This window comes from Neovison vison, chromosome 13, assembly GCF_020171115.1.
Source record: "Neovison vison isolate M4711 chromosome 13, ASM_NN_V1, whole genome shotgun sequence".
NCBI classification, from domain to species: Eukaryota; Metazoa; Chordata; class Mammalia; order Carnivora; family Mustelidae; genus Neogale; species Neogale vison.
This window is the reverse complement of record NC_058103.1, coordinates 74,099,058-74,112,940: the sequence shown is the minus strand read 5'-3', so window position 1 is coordinate 74,112,940 and position 13,883 is coordinate 74,099,058. Positions and strand designations below refer to the sequence as shown.

The 13,883-nt window shown below is 38.7% G+C and overlaps 1 gene segment (V, D, J or C); it reads left to right on the top strand.

The window, feature by feature from the left end:
* The first annotated feature begins 10,842 nt into the window (after positions 1 to 10,842).
* LOC122894526 lies at positions 10,843 to 11,690 on the top strand. The segment is given in 2 exon segments: positions 10,843 to 10,891; positions 11,107 to 11,690. Coding segments are annotated over 2 exon segments (633 nt in total).
* Positions 11,691 to 13,883: the final 2,193 nt, after the last annotated feature.

Genomic DNA, 13,883 nt, shown 5'->3' with positions numbered 1-13,883 from the left:
CCAGGGAGCTATCGTCACCTCTTGTGATAACAATTCTGATTTATGAAGAGTAATAATATTAAAAATGTTGAAGAACTGACTCTCAAAGAGATACATATTCTCATGGACCTAAATCTAGAGAGGCAAAACACAAAAGTACCAATATTTAAGGCTGTGAAGAGTTTACTGACTATAATGCAAGGGCCAAATGCCAACAGATATTGAATTCCACTGCTATTTTTGCTAAAATTTCTGTTGTTTTTGAAAATGCTGTGGCTACAAAGTTGTATGTTATTAGGATTTTCCCTCTTCTGTTTTCCACCATAATTTATGTCTGTAGTTTGGAAGAGCAGGGCTATTTCAGAAATATGTGTATTGAGTTATTACAGAAATTCCCGAGCTTAGGCACTGAGTAGCATTTTCTAGACAGTAGCTCCTGTGTCTACTGAGAGGTAGGCAGGGCCACTTTATTTCCCTTAACTAAATAATTTAAGGTATATTTCCACATATTTGCTGACAGTCTAAAGAAGAAATGTTCTAAGATGTGAGCAATAATCACACCAGCCTTCAAATTGTATTGGTTTCAACCTTGAGCACTACCAGAATAAACATCATCAAAATTCTACATGTCAAGACAAAAGCTAACAAGGAAATGGCACTTTCCCCTGAGAAAATATTCAACTCATAGGTAAGTTGCAAGACACTAAATCTTTATAGGTTATGGTGGGGTTTTTTTCCCTTCTTATTTTAAGAGTATGTAAATATTTTTTGATACACCTGAAATATGACTGACGAATGAATTTTCCCCAAGATGAGGTCATAGTTGGCAAAGAGGATATTCTCATCCTCTATCCAGTTAAAATGCAAGCTGCCTTGGAAGTGGGGTGAGCTTTCTAACCTGCTTCAAGAAACTAGGAGAAAGTATCGTCCACTCTCAGAGCACGAGACAGTCTCTCAACTCCTCTGCTCATCAATAGGAATATGGATGGTACTTTGGTCACTGACCTGTGTCTCTACTAATAGTGTTGCCATTGAACAGATGACAAAATTGAGGTTTAGAAATGTTAAGTGACTTAAGGTTACAAAACCACCTGGGAGCAGTAGTTGGTCTAGGCCCAAATCTGATACGTGACCAATACTCTTAATAGCTAATTGATTGAGCCTTCTAGAAATCTGTCTAGATGCCCTCTCTGCCTCTTTGTGGCCAACGACCTGTCTATATACACCTCTGGGGATCATACTTTCTGGAAGGAAGATGGGGAGCACAGCAGGAGACAAAAGATGTGTTTTGCTGCTGGAATATATGGCCTAGGCACCGAATCACTGCCATTTCATCATTTCTTAAAATGTGGAGTAGTCTTGGAGAATAGATAGTCACCCTTCTTACCTTACAAGGCCTAGGTCTCCTTCCAAACACAACAGATGTAATCCCTCCTCTAAACTTTCCAATCATGGAATGCCTGGGTGGCTCCATGGGTTCAGCATCTGTCTTCAGTTCAGGTCGCAATGCTGGGCTCCATTATCCGGCTCCCTCCTCAGTGGGAAATCTGCTTCTCCCTCTCCCTTGGCTGCCCACACCGCCCTGCTTATGCTTGCTCTCTCTCCCTCTCTCTCTCTCACTCTGTGTCAAATAAATAAATAAAATATTCATTAAAATTTTTTAAAAAATCAAATAAATAAACTTCCCAGTCACTCCTTAAGCCTTCTTGGTACTTGCCACTTGATACCTTGTCTTGTGGTCCTGAAAATTCGTATCTAGAATGACACTACAAACAGAGTGGGTAAAGTGAAGAAGACACGGAGTGTCTACAAGAGCATGGAGCAATGGGAGTTCTCAGATGCCACTGGAGGCAACGTGAACTGGTACAACCCTGCGAACCATTTGACAACACCTACTGAAGCAGAACATATACATAACCTGTGACCCAGCAATTACACTTGTAGGTATATACCCAACAAAAAAATGTGACCCCTGTTCATTCAGAATCAATGTACAAGAATAAGAACACATACAGCATCAATAATTGTAGGACCCTTAAGCTAGAAAACAACCCAGGGGCCCATCAGCAATTTCAAGGGTAAATAAATTCTGATACCAGACTACACAGCAAGAGAATGAATCAACTTGCTATATGCTCAATATAGAATGAATAGAGTGAAAAATGTCAGACACTAAAGAAGCTGAAAAATCAGTCAGACTAATCTAAGAAATGATAAGTCAGGAGAGTAGAGGTGGTGGTTATCTTTATGGGGAGATAGTGACTCAGAGATTGAACAAAGGAGGTTTCTAAGATGTTGATAACATCCAGGACTTCAAACTGGGTGTTAGTACTATGGGTGAGTTCACTCTGTGAGAATGCACCAAGCCCTACCCTTAAGTTTTGTTTATGTACATATAATACACTTCAATAAAGTTTTTAAAGGTATACATTATTTCTCCATTAATTGGATTCTGAGAACACAATTCATAGTCAATCTATTTTCATATCCCCATTGTCCCTCACACTATGCCCTCATTTAACAGATGCTTAATAAAGGTTTGTTCAGTAAGACTGAGCTACTTTGGATATGTATTTGCAAAGATTCTTTGCTCCCAGTTCCAGGAATACAACATGCCAGGTGGACTTGAACTTCCTTCTAGAGTTTTCTTCTCCAGAGGGCTGCCCAAGTTGAGACACTCAGCTGCTCACATCCAGTTTTCTGTAACAGCCTTTGAACTTGCCTTCCTTTTACCAAGGTCTCCTCCCTGGATCCTACTCCATATCTCACAGGATAATTTACTCTTTTAAAAAACACAGCATTGATCACAGTAATCCTCTGTTTAACGACCTTCAGTGACCATCCTTTGTTTGCAGTATTAAGGTTAAAGCTCTCCGTGTGACTCTCAGTGGCCTCTAACAGTTTTGTCAGGAACTTTCTGCTTCAGCAGATTAAGTCTGACTCAAGAATGAAGTTGGGGAACATTCACTGTACTCTTTAAATAGCCCTGCCTACAGCCTATTTCTCCCATGATCTCCTCTAACTGAGTGCTTGCCATTCGATTCCTCCCAATCCTAGAGATCTCAGACCATTCCTGCCTCATGAAGAATTTCCTGGTCATTCCAGCTCACAGTGACCTCTTCTTTCCTGTGAAAGCCCTGCCACTAATTATTGCCTCTGATAAATTAACTGATATTTTAAAAATATTTCAATTTTACCACCTAACTTGACAATGCACTTTCATAAGCATTATCTCATTTACCCCTCCTAATAATGTGAGTAAGCCATGGAACAGAGAGTTAATCTCATTTTCCAGTTTAAAAGCCCTAAGGTTCAGAGAGGTGAGGTGACTTAAACCAGTGTGCTCAGCCATGGGTACATCCCAGGCTCATCCAAGCTCTCTATACTGAATTACCTGGCTGTGGATGTATATAATATCACCCCAGAAAGATTATACATCTTTTGAAATGTGCTTATACTTTTGTATCCTTCAAGCACTGGACAAGGCATTTAGGGGCTCAGCAATTCTACCCCCACATTGTCCCCACTCAGTTCTTCTACCCCCACATTGTCCCCACTCAGCTCAAGGACTGATAAAAACATACTACTTTGGCTCTATGAGACTTCTGTAGCAAAAGTTGAAGAAACACATCATTTCATCTTCAAAATATTTAGCTTTAGGGAGTAGGGAGAAGGGAGGAGCCCTTCTAAGGCCAGGCAGTCTTAATTTTACCTCTGTATCCTAGGCTGTAAATTGGGGGAAAAAAAAAAAAAGGTTCAAAGGAAGCCAGTTGAAGTAGTAGCAATGAACTTCAAGAACCTCAATTTAATCACAATAAAATAAATTTCAAATTGATTGCATTCCAGATATCATTTCTCAAATAATTCAACTTTCAGGCAAAATGGAGAGCTTTTTAATTCTGAAACTCAGTTTTAAAAATGTTAAGATATATCAGGGACGCCTGGGTGGCTCAGTGGGTTAAGCCTTTGCCTTCAGTACAGGTCATGATCTCGGGGTCCTGGGATGGAGTCCTGTGTTGGGCTCTCTGCTCGGTGGAGAGCCTGCTTCCCCCTCTCTCTCTGCTGTCCTCTCTGCCTACTTGTAATTTCTCTCTCTGTGTGTCAAATAAATAAAATCTTTTACAAAAATTTTAAGATATATCAATAAAAAAAGCTTAATTTTATTTATGCCATGGATAGACAATACTAAATCTTTCCAGAAGCAAGTCAGAGAACTAATGTGATGAAATGAGAAGGGAGAAGGATTTAGGCTATGTTTACACACGAACCCTGAAGGTAAACACTTCCTTAACATTCTGGACTCCTTCACACTGGGTATTAGATACCTGAGCAGCGAAGGTTAAACCTCTTGATAAACAGGCTGAAGAAAGGGGTAGGGAGACAGAAAAGCAAAAGTAAAGCTAAACACTAGAAATAAGATATTTAAACAGGTTTCATTCACCCAGTGATAAATGCATCAGCTATCTATTACCTGTCTGATCCCTCATTCCACCTGCCTAGGCCTGGGCTACAAGGGAGTACGGGCAGGAAATAGAATTTACTCTACTTATCTGATCCTCACCAACTGAAAGCAATTTGAGATAGGAATCACATCTTGTTTTGGTTTATATGCTTTTCATGGTGTTTTGCACATCATAGATATCTGCAAATTTCCAGAATGAAAGCTTGAGCTTAGGGATTCCTGAACATGCAGAATAGATTAAGAGCAGCAAGGTGATATGCTTAGCTAGAGAACCTTGCCAACATAACTCTACTCAAGACCATAATTTTAGTAAGAGTTAAAACAAAGTTAATTTTAATTGGTGACAAAAATCTATTCAAAGTGAATATTTATCATCTGAAGAAGAAGAATCATTCTTGTATTCACTGATTTGATCATAGTAATTTTTATTATCTAAAAGACGCTATCCCTCAGAGCCTATGTAAGAAAATATCACAGCTGTGTGTTCACAATAAAAAAAGTCCCAATGCCTAAAAATTACATAAGCCGGGAACACTGTTTTGACTTCTTACTATAATACAATCATACCCTGCATAAAGCAAACCCAATCTGCAGAAATATAGAAGCAACAAGCTATGGAAGTGACCCTTATAAATCTGCTGGGTTTGTTTCATTAGCACAAGTAATTACAAAAGAAACTAAACAAACAAACCAACTGAGACCTTAATTGACATTCTTGAATTCTGTAATAAAATAACATAGCAGCAGACAGCTAAATACTATATGCATGCCTCTGGAATGAAGAGAACCTGGCTAAGAATATTAAACCTCTAAGCCTGGCTTTCTAAAAGAAAATACTAGGGTGCCTGGGTGGCTCAGTTGGTCAAATGTCCGACCCAAAAATATGACACAGGAGTTGGAAAGATCAGACATGTACTTTAAAATAATTATAGTAGGGGTGCCTGGGTGGCTCAGTTGGCTAAATGGTTCAAATCTTGATTTTGGCTCAGGTCATGATCCTGAAGTCCTGGGATCAAGCCTTGTATCTGGCTCCCTGTTGGTTGGACAGCCTGCTTCCACCTCTCTACTGCTTGTGCTCTCTTGTGTGTTACTCTCTCAAATAAATAAATAAAATCTAATAAAAAAAAAAATTCTTTCTCTCCTTCTGTCCCATCTTCCCGTTCATGCTTGTTCTCTCTCTCTCTCTCTCAAAAAACAAGTAGTAAAGTAAAATAAAATAAAATAAAATAATTATGGTAAAAATGCCAAAGGATTTAATAGAAAATGTAAACAATACACATGCAATGATGTAGAAATTTAGGAGAGGTTAGAAATATGCATTAAAAAAAGGAAGTGATTAAAATGAGCTAAAGAGAAACTTGGCGATAACAGAATAACAGATCAGTGAACTTGAAGACAGGTCAATAGAATTATCTCAGCTAGAATAAAAGAGGTAAAATGGTATTAATAAATAAATAGAAGAAACTTTTGAGATGTGAGGGACATAACAAATGGCCTAACATGTGTATAATCAAAAATTCCCACAAGGAAGGGAAAGGATGGAGCAAAAAATATGTATTTGAAGAGATAATGGCTGCGAACTTTCACATTTTTTTCAATTAACATATAATGTATTAACTGCATCAGGGGTACAGGTCTATGATTCATCAGTCATACTCAATTCACAAACCCTCACTGTAGCACATACCCTCCCTAATGTCAAGAACTTTCACATTTGAAGAAAGCTGTTAATGGACAGATTAAAGAAGGTCAGAGAATCCCAAGTGTGAAAAATACAAAAGGAGACCCATGTAGGCACATCACAGACAAAATTCTGGAAAACAAAACAAAACAAAAAAAAAACAACTTAAATGAAGATCAGATCTTAAAAAGCAGTCAAAAGAGAAAGATAGACCCATTATCTTCATGTAGGATCAAAGATACAATTGATAATTAACTGGCTACTAAAAACAGTAGAAACAAGAAGACAATAAAACAACATTTTCTTTTCTTTTTTTTTTTTAAAGATTTTATTTATTTGACAGAGATCACAAGCAGGCAGAGAGAGAGGAGGAAGCAGGCTCCCCGCCGAGCAGAGAACCCAACATGGGGCTTGATCCCAGGACCCTGGGATCACGACCTGAGCCAAAGGCAGAGGCTTTAGCCCACTGAGCCACCCAGGCGCCCCTAAAACAACATTTTCAAAGTGCTGAAAGAATCAAAATATGATCTCCTCGAATTCTCTTATTTGCAAAAATATCCTTTAAAAATAAAGGCAAAATAAATATACTTTCAGAGAGACAAAATCAAGGATTGTTTGCCTCCAGCTGATGTGCAGTCCCAGAGGTGTTGTAGGTCTTCATGTTATCATATGGAAATGCAGATTCACAAAAAGAAACGAAAAATATCCGAAAGGGTAGATACCTAAGTAAATTTTTTAAGTTTTTTTGGTAATTATAATAACTTCACTTACTTTAAAAAGCTACTATTTCTGGGGTGCTTCAGTGACTCAGTTGGTTGAGCATTAGACTCTTGATTTTGGTTCAGGTCATGATCTCAGAGTCGTAGATCAAGCCCCATGTGGGACTCCACACTGGGCATGTAACCTGCTTATGATTCTTTCTCTCTTTCCCTCCACCTCTCCCCAACGCCAGTTCACTTGCTCTCTTACTCTCTTTTTCTCTCTCTCTCTCTCTCAAAAAAAAAAAGAAAAGAAAAGAAAAGAAACTGTTTCTTTAAATCAACATAAAAACAATGTGTTGTGGTCTTACAGCATATTCAGATGCAGCAAGAACACATTTTCTTCATAAGGGGAAATAATTTTACTTGAAAACAAGCTAGGACAAATTAAGATGTTTGTTTTCATCTCAAGTGCTACTCCTAAAACTTGCACAAAGCAGCAGAGAGTATCTTTGAGACCTCAGAGCAGGCAGCGATTTCTTGGCACGGTACAAAATACACTAACCATGAAAGAAAGTCTGAGAAGTAGGACATGAGCAAAATTTAAAATTTCTACTCATCAAACAACAATAGTAAGAAAATCAATAAGCTATCTAAAGTCTAGACAGAAGTGATGAGGGAGCAGGAGGCTGGTTGAGGACAAAGCAAAAGCTGGCACCTTGCCCCCCCTCTCCACGCGCTCCCCTCGGTAATATGTGTAACATTCCTCAGGCACCCCTGACCGCCATAAACGAGAAACAAATAGTTAACTTGCAGAGATCACAATCCAGCAAGACAGGAATCTCCCAACTATCTTGATGTTAATGGCTTGCTAAAAGACTGCGTGGGTCTCTCAGCACCTCCTAGGCCCTCTTTAGCATATGAAAACTCCGTTGAAAACTTCCTTCACCTCATCTTCCCCCAACCGCAGGGTACATAACCTGCCATCCCTCACAACCCGGGGCAGTAGCTCTTCCTGCCCACGGGTCCTGTCCCCGTGCTTTAATAAACCACCATTTTGCACCAAAGATGTCTCAAGAATTCTATCTTAGTCATTGGCTCCAGTCCTCAGCCCACCGAACTTCAGCTCTAGGCTCTAGAACTTCATCAGAAGTATTCCAGAAAGAAGTATTTGGAAAACAATTATTTCCAGAATATAAAAAGAACCCTCATAAATCAACAATAAAAAGATAACACAATAATAAAATACATAAAGAGGATGACTAGTAAGTAAATAAAATGGACTCAACACTATTAATCATTAAGGAGATTCTGATTAAATTCATATGCAGATGCTATTTCACCCCCCACCCCCCACCCCCCACACACACACTAAAAGGCCTAAAACAAACCATAGGACAACTTCAAATATTGGCAAAATCATGGAGCAGCTGGACCTTCCATGCACTCCTGGTAGAAGGGAAATTGGTACCATCACTTTGGGGAACAGCTATGGCCCAAAAAGTCCTCAAATAGATATTTACTGAAGAGAAGTGAAAACACAGCCCAACAAATGACCCATACAAAAATGTTTGTTGTGGGCTTACTCAGATTTGCCACAAACTGGAAACGACCTAAATGTCCATCAACAGAAGAATAGGTAAACAATTAATGGTATGTAAGGAATCTTACTCTGCAGTAGAAAAGAATGAACCACTGACTGATACACACAAAAATAGGATGGATTACTAAAATCTATAGTAACTGACAGAAGCCAGGTCCTTCTGGCTGTATGATTCCATTTAGATGAAATTCAAGAAAGAAAAAAAACGAAGCTTGATTGAAAGTAGAAAGGCGGTTTCCTCCGGGGAGGACAGTTTGACCAGAGAAGGTCACAAGGGGACTTCCTGGGGTTAAGTAAATGTTTTCAATTTTGTTTGGGTGGTGATTACATGGGTATATAAAATTCTCAGACTCATTGAAATGAGCATATAGACACTGTGCATTGTTTTGTAAAGAAGTTATATTTCAATAAAAAGAACCAATATACTGGGTGGTTTAGTGGGTTAAGCCTCTGCCTTCGGCTCAGGTCATGATCTCAGGGTCCTGGGATCGAGCCCCACATTAGCCTCTCTGCTCGGCAGGGAGCCTGCTTCCCTCTCTCTCTTTGCCTGCCTCTCTGCCTACTTGTGATCTCTGTCTGTTAAATAAACAAATAAAATCTTTTAAAAAAGAACCAAGATAAATAAAATAACCCATACATGGAGAAGTGTGCACCTGAATAATTACAGAGCGAGGTGAATTGTCACATACTGGAAACACCCAAGTAACCAGCACCAATATAGAAAAACAGGACATTACCCATGTACCAGGCCACTCCTGTACCTTCCCCCTGTCTCTACCACCCTCGGTAAGCACTATCCTGACATCAATTGAACAGAATAGTTTTCTCTGCTTTTGTACTCTGTGCAAACAGAATCAATTAGCATGTACTCTCATAGCTGGCTTCTTTCATATAATCTTACCTTTGTGAGATTTATTCCTATAATTAAGTGTAGCTGCTGAGGTCTTTATTCTGAGAGCTGTATTCCATTTTGTATAATCATCTCATATGTATATATTTAGCCTTTCAGCATAGTCTTTGTCGCTTCTTAGTCTTGGGTGGTTGTCAAAAAGGTTGGGAGTATGCTGTAATCACAGCAGACAGACCACAGCTGTTCTGTAACAATTAAAAAATATAAATAAATTTCTGCAACACCTACAGAACATTGGACAAATTAATTTTCTCTGTACACATTTTATTTTACTGTGGTTCACTTTTGTTTATTGAGGTATAATTTTTTTCTGCAATAAAATGCATAGATCAGTCTGGTGTGTCTTGAGAGTTATATATATCCAAGGAACAAAACAATATATAAAATATTTCCTTCACCTCAGAAGTCCCCTTGTGCCTCCCTCCAGTCAAACCTCTCCTCTTGGAGATAACTATTTTCTGATAGTTGGACCATCCTGGACTCCTAAAAAACTCTTTTCTCACAATATAACATGGATGTTAGATGTCACTAAATTGATATATTCTCTTCAGGAAGAAAAAATAAATAGGTGATTAAAAGCTGCAGTTGACTGAATCCCAGTCATAAATCAGCACATTGATGCCAAGCAAATCAAACACAGACTTCCTCGCTATGAAAATAGGAAGCTATTGAGCTACTGTTTCTTGTGAAACTTCTGAGCCACAGCTGCTGCTGCAGAAAGCTGAAGAGATATTTGCAATTTGTGAGTGGCTACATTTTTGATATAAGAAAATAAGAATGCATAGTCTGGTGAATTTGACCTTGTTTCAACTGGAGGGTGCAATATTTAAAAGCAAGATTTTTCTAACACTCTTACTATTGGTTGCTGTTAGACACGTGCTGCTGGTCCCATTTTGTCAATCACGAAACTTGCTGTGATAGCATTAGAAAGACAAGGAACTTTATCCAGTGGAAATTTCCTCAGAACCCAATGCCTTGGAGTGCATGAAGAAAAGTTATGACAATTGAGGGTGAATAGTTTTCGCTTCTTGTCTGGAAGAAATTTCTGTGAGTATATTTTATTGTAGACTTTGGCTGGAGATAAAAAAAAAAAAGCATACACTGTACAAAAAGATGGATGACTATTTGTCCTTAGAAGTCACCATAATCATAAGTAATTGTATTTCTTTTGGAAACTTACCAGTCCATCATAGATGCACTGGCTGAAGATGGCAAATGGTTGCATCCTTAATATCCTACAATTCAACTTAATTCATATACATGTCCAGATATAATGGTTGTGAATTAAATTACAAAAAGACTAAATAAACAAAGTAGACTCCGTCCCCACCATGTAAACAAGCCACACATGACACAAGCCCACGGATAGCAAATGGTATTTCCTGTTGTGGCACAGAAGTTTCTTACAGCTCAGTAACGGTGTGTGCACCCTGTGAGGCACAGGGCAGGCATTTAGATCTGAATTTGAGGCAGAGCACAGCACATTTCACTCAGAGGAAGTGCTCCAACATGCTACTCCCCAGCCTGCTGAGAGCAGTGATAGCCTCCCTCTGCCTTGGTAAGGCTAGTAAGGATGGCCACAGACATAGATTCAAGCTCCTCTGAGTCCTGAGTCCGGGGCTAGAGGCAGGTGGGGTTATTATTGTCTGGTGGGGTATAGGAGGGGAAATAATGGGCAGGGAAATCAGAACTCTCAGTCCTATGTGAGTTCCTTAAAACCCTAGGGATACTACCAGAGGAATCAGCCTCATTCTCTCTCTTTTCTTTTTGCAGGATCCAGCATGACACAGAAGGTAACTCAAGCCCAGTCTGCCATCTCTACACTGGAGAATGAGACTGTGACCTTGGATTGTGTATACGAAGTTAGTGGTTTGACTTATTATTTATTCTGGTACAAACAACCACCAAGTGGGGAAATGATTTTCCTTATTCATCAGGAGTCATACATGGAGCAGAATGCAACAGAGGGTCGGTATTCTCTGAACTTGCAGAAATCAGACCATTCCATCAACCTCACCATCACAGCATTACAGCTTGCGGACTCAGCAGTGTATTTCTGTGCTCTGAGAGACAACACAGTGATGCAGCACCAGAGGGAGGCTCACAAAAACCTCAGATCTCCACAGGAGGCATCCCCCAGCTCTGAACACCTGGGGAGTGGCGAGTGGAAGGAAGAAGCAGGGGCTGCACTTATGGGGGTGGGGATTCTGAGGTGGATGCTTCACTGGAAGGAAAATGCTATTTCCCTGGCTCAGAGAGCATATCAAACAGTGTCATTCAACAAAAGCATCTTTATCTTCAATTCTTTACTTTGCAATAGATCATTTAGCAACAGATTAAAAGGAATTTGTTGGTGATGATTACATTAAAATGGAAGACACCAAATCTAAATGGTTTCCTTGTTTCAATCCGTAGTGCCAAACGCAGTCATATGGTGCCTAAATCTGTCTTGGGGTTGGAAAGGGGGTCCCTAGGAGGCTTCATTTGAAGGATTCAATGTCTTCCACAACCTGAAGCTAAATGTGCTTCTCTGTCATGGATATACTTGTGCTCTGCAGAACGTCCCCCTCCTTATGCCCTCTTCTGGTCACTAACTGCTCTTCCAGAGAAACCACAATCCCATAGATTCATTTTGCCTGGTTTTGAACTTTATATTAATAAAAGATTCAAGTTTGTGTTTTTTCTATCCCATCTGGATTCTTCTCTTAGTACTCTATTTCTGAGATTCAGCCATACTGTGTATAGACTAGTTTTTTTTGTTTTTTTTTGTTTTGTTTTTGTTTTAATTACCGTGTGACTACATTACAGGTTAGCCATCTACTTAAATGGTTATTTGGATTTTTCTAGTCCTTGGCTATTATCAGTAGTGTAGCATGAATATTCTTATAGTGTTCTTTGGTGAACATAACTACATACTGCTTTGGGGCATATATGTTGGAATTTCTGGATGATTCCTAGAACTGTAGGCTCCACAGAGTAAGGAAGACTGCATGTATTACATGTACAGAATACTTGGCACATAGTGGCTCCATATTAAGTATTTGTTGTTTGAAGAAGAATAAATTGATAACATCAACAGATAATGAGTTTCTAGACTTTGGATGCATATGATAAGTATGGGTTAATTATTTCTTGTATTTGCCCATTTCTATGACCATGAGAACACTCCTTCTGTTTGCCAAAAATTCCCTTTCTTTTCCTACAGATTTTTCTCACATGACACTGTTTTCCAGGTTTGCAATTTAGATGGTCTCTAATTGGTAGCATAGATGGGGGCATCTTCATCACCTGAGTGAGGATGTAGAAAGGCATTTATCTTTTTCAGTTTCTTGTGGCCTAGATGCCTCTTATATATGTGTGTGGATTCCTCTTGGTTTAGGCTAGTGTTTTATCCCTTCTCTGGTTTGATCTCTTGGGTTTTTATCTTAGGATTTGAACCTTAATATTTACTGTGGCTGGAAATAGGAGTCCTATAAAACTAGGGGTGATGATGGCAGGGGCTGTGTGGTCTAGGCTGAAAGAAAATCACAGCTAACTCAGTTCTCTCTGTGTCCCCATATTTTTCAATTTCATCCCGATTTCTGGACCATAAATGAAATGACCTTTATACTACAGGTGTTCTCCACACAATAGATATTGTCCTTGTATATAATTGTATTGTCTCAAACTGTCTATTGCCCTTTGTCTTTACTCTTGCCATCGTGTGCTCTACTTCACTGTATATTTTTTCTTTCAAGTCTAGTGACCTAGTTGATTTACTTAGCTTTTGGGTAGACATTCCTGTTATTGGATGTCTTAATCTAAGACTTAAGGAAATGAGCTTGTTTTTCTAATTTCCTGATGCTGATTCCAAGTGCTGAATTATTTCAATCAAGAATACTTTAAAGCTCCTAGATTCTTAGCCCTTAATGAAACTTTTAAGATAAAGTTTAAAAGTTTATATTAAGGGCTAATAAAACTATTAAGCCCTTAATAAAACTATTATCCTCAATTGTAATACTGGTCTTTTCAAAATCCTCTCATGAGAGAAAAATCATCCCTGTCCCTGTGATAATAGGAACAAACATCACTACATCCTAGAGGAACTGAGATATTTGGTCTTGGAAATGTGTCTGTGGAAAAAGATAGTTAAAAGAATATGGTTTTAGTGAAAAGTAATAACAAGAAGAGAATATTCTTTTCTTCAAGAAACATGTGCCCAATTATCAGAAAAGAAGTTAAAAACAAGGAAGGAGAATCCCACTTTTAGTTCAGGTTAAAGTTCAGACTTAAAGATGATAGATGGGTATTTTTCTCAGAGAATTTCAAAATTTAAAAAAATGTGAATGTTAGGCAATATTACAGTTACCCTTTGTCATGTTACCCTTTGTCATGTGACCACTTAGCAAATTTATACTAGAAAACATTTGAGAGCCTGATGAGGTGAGAAAAGTTTGATTTAGGAATCATATTTTTAAATTTACCTTTTAGGTAGAGAAATCATGGTAAGTATAAAAAAAATTGCAAGCTCACTCCTCTGTGAGAAGTCTTCAACTTACATTTTGGGTATG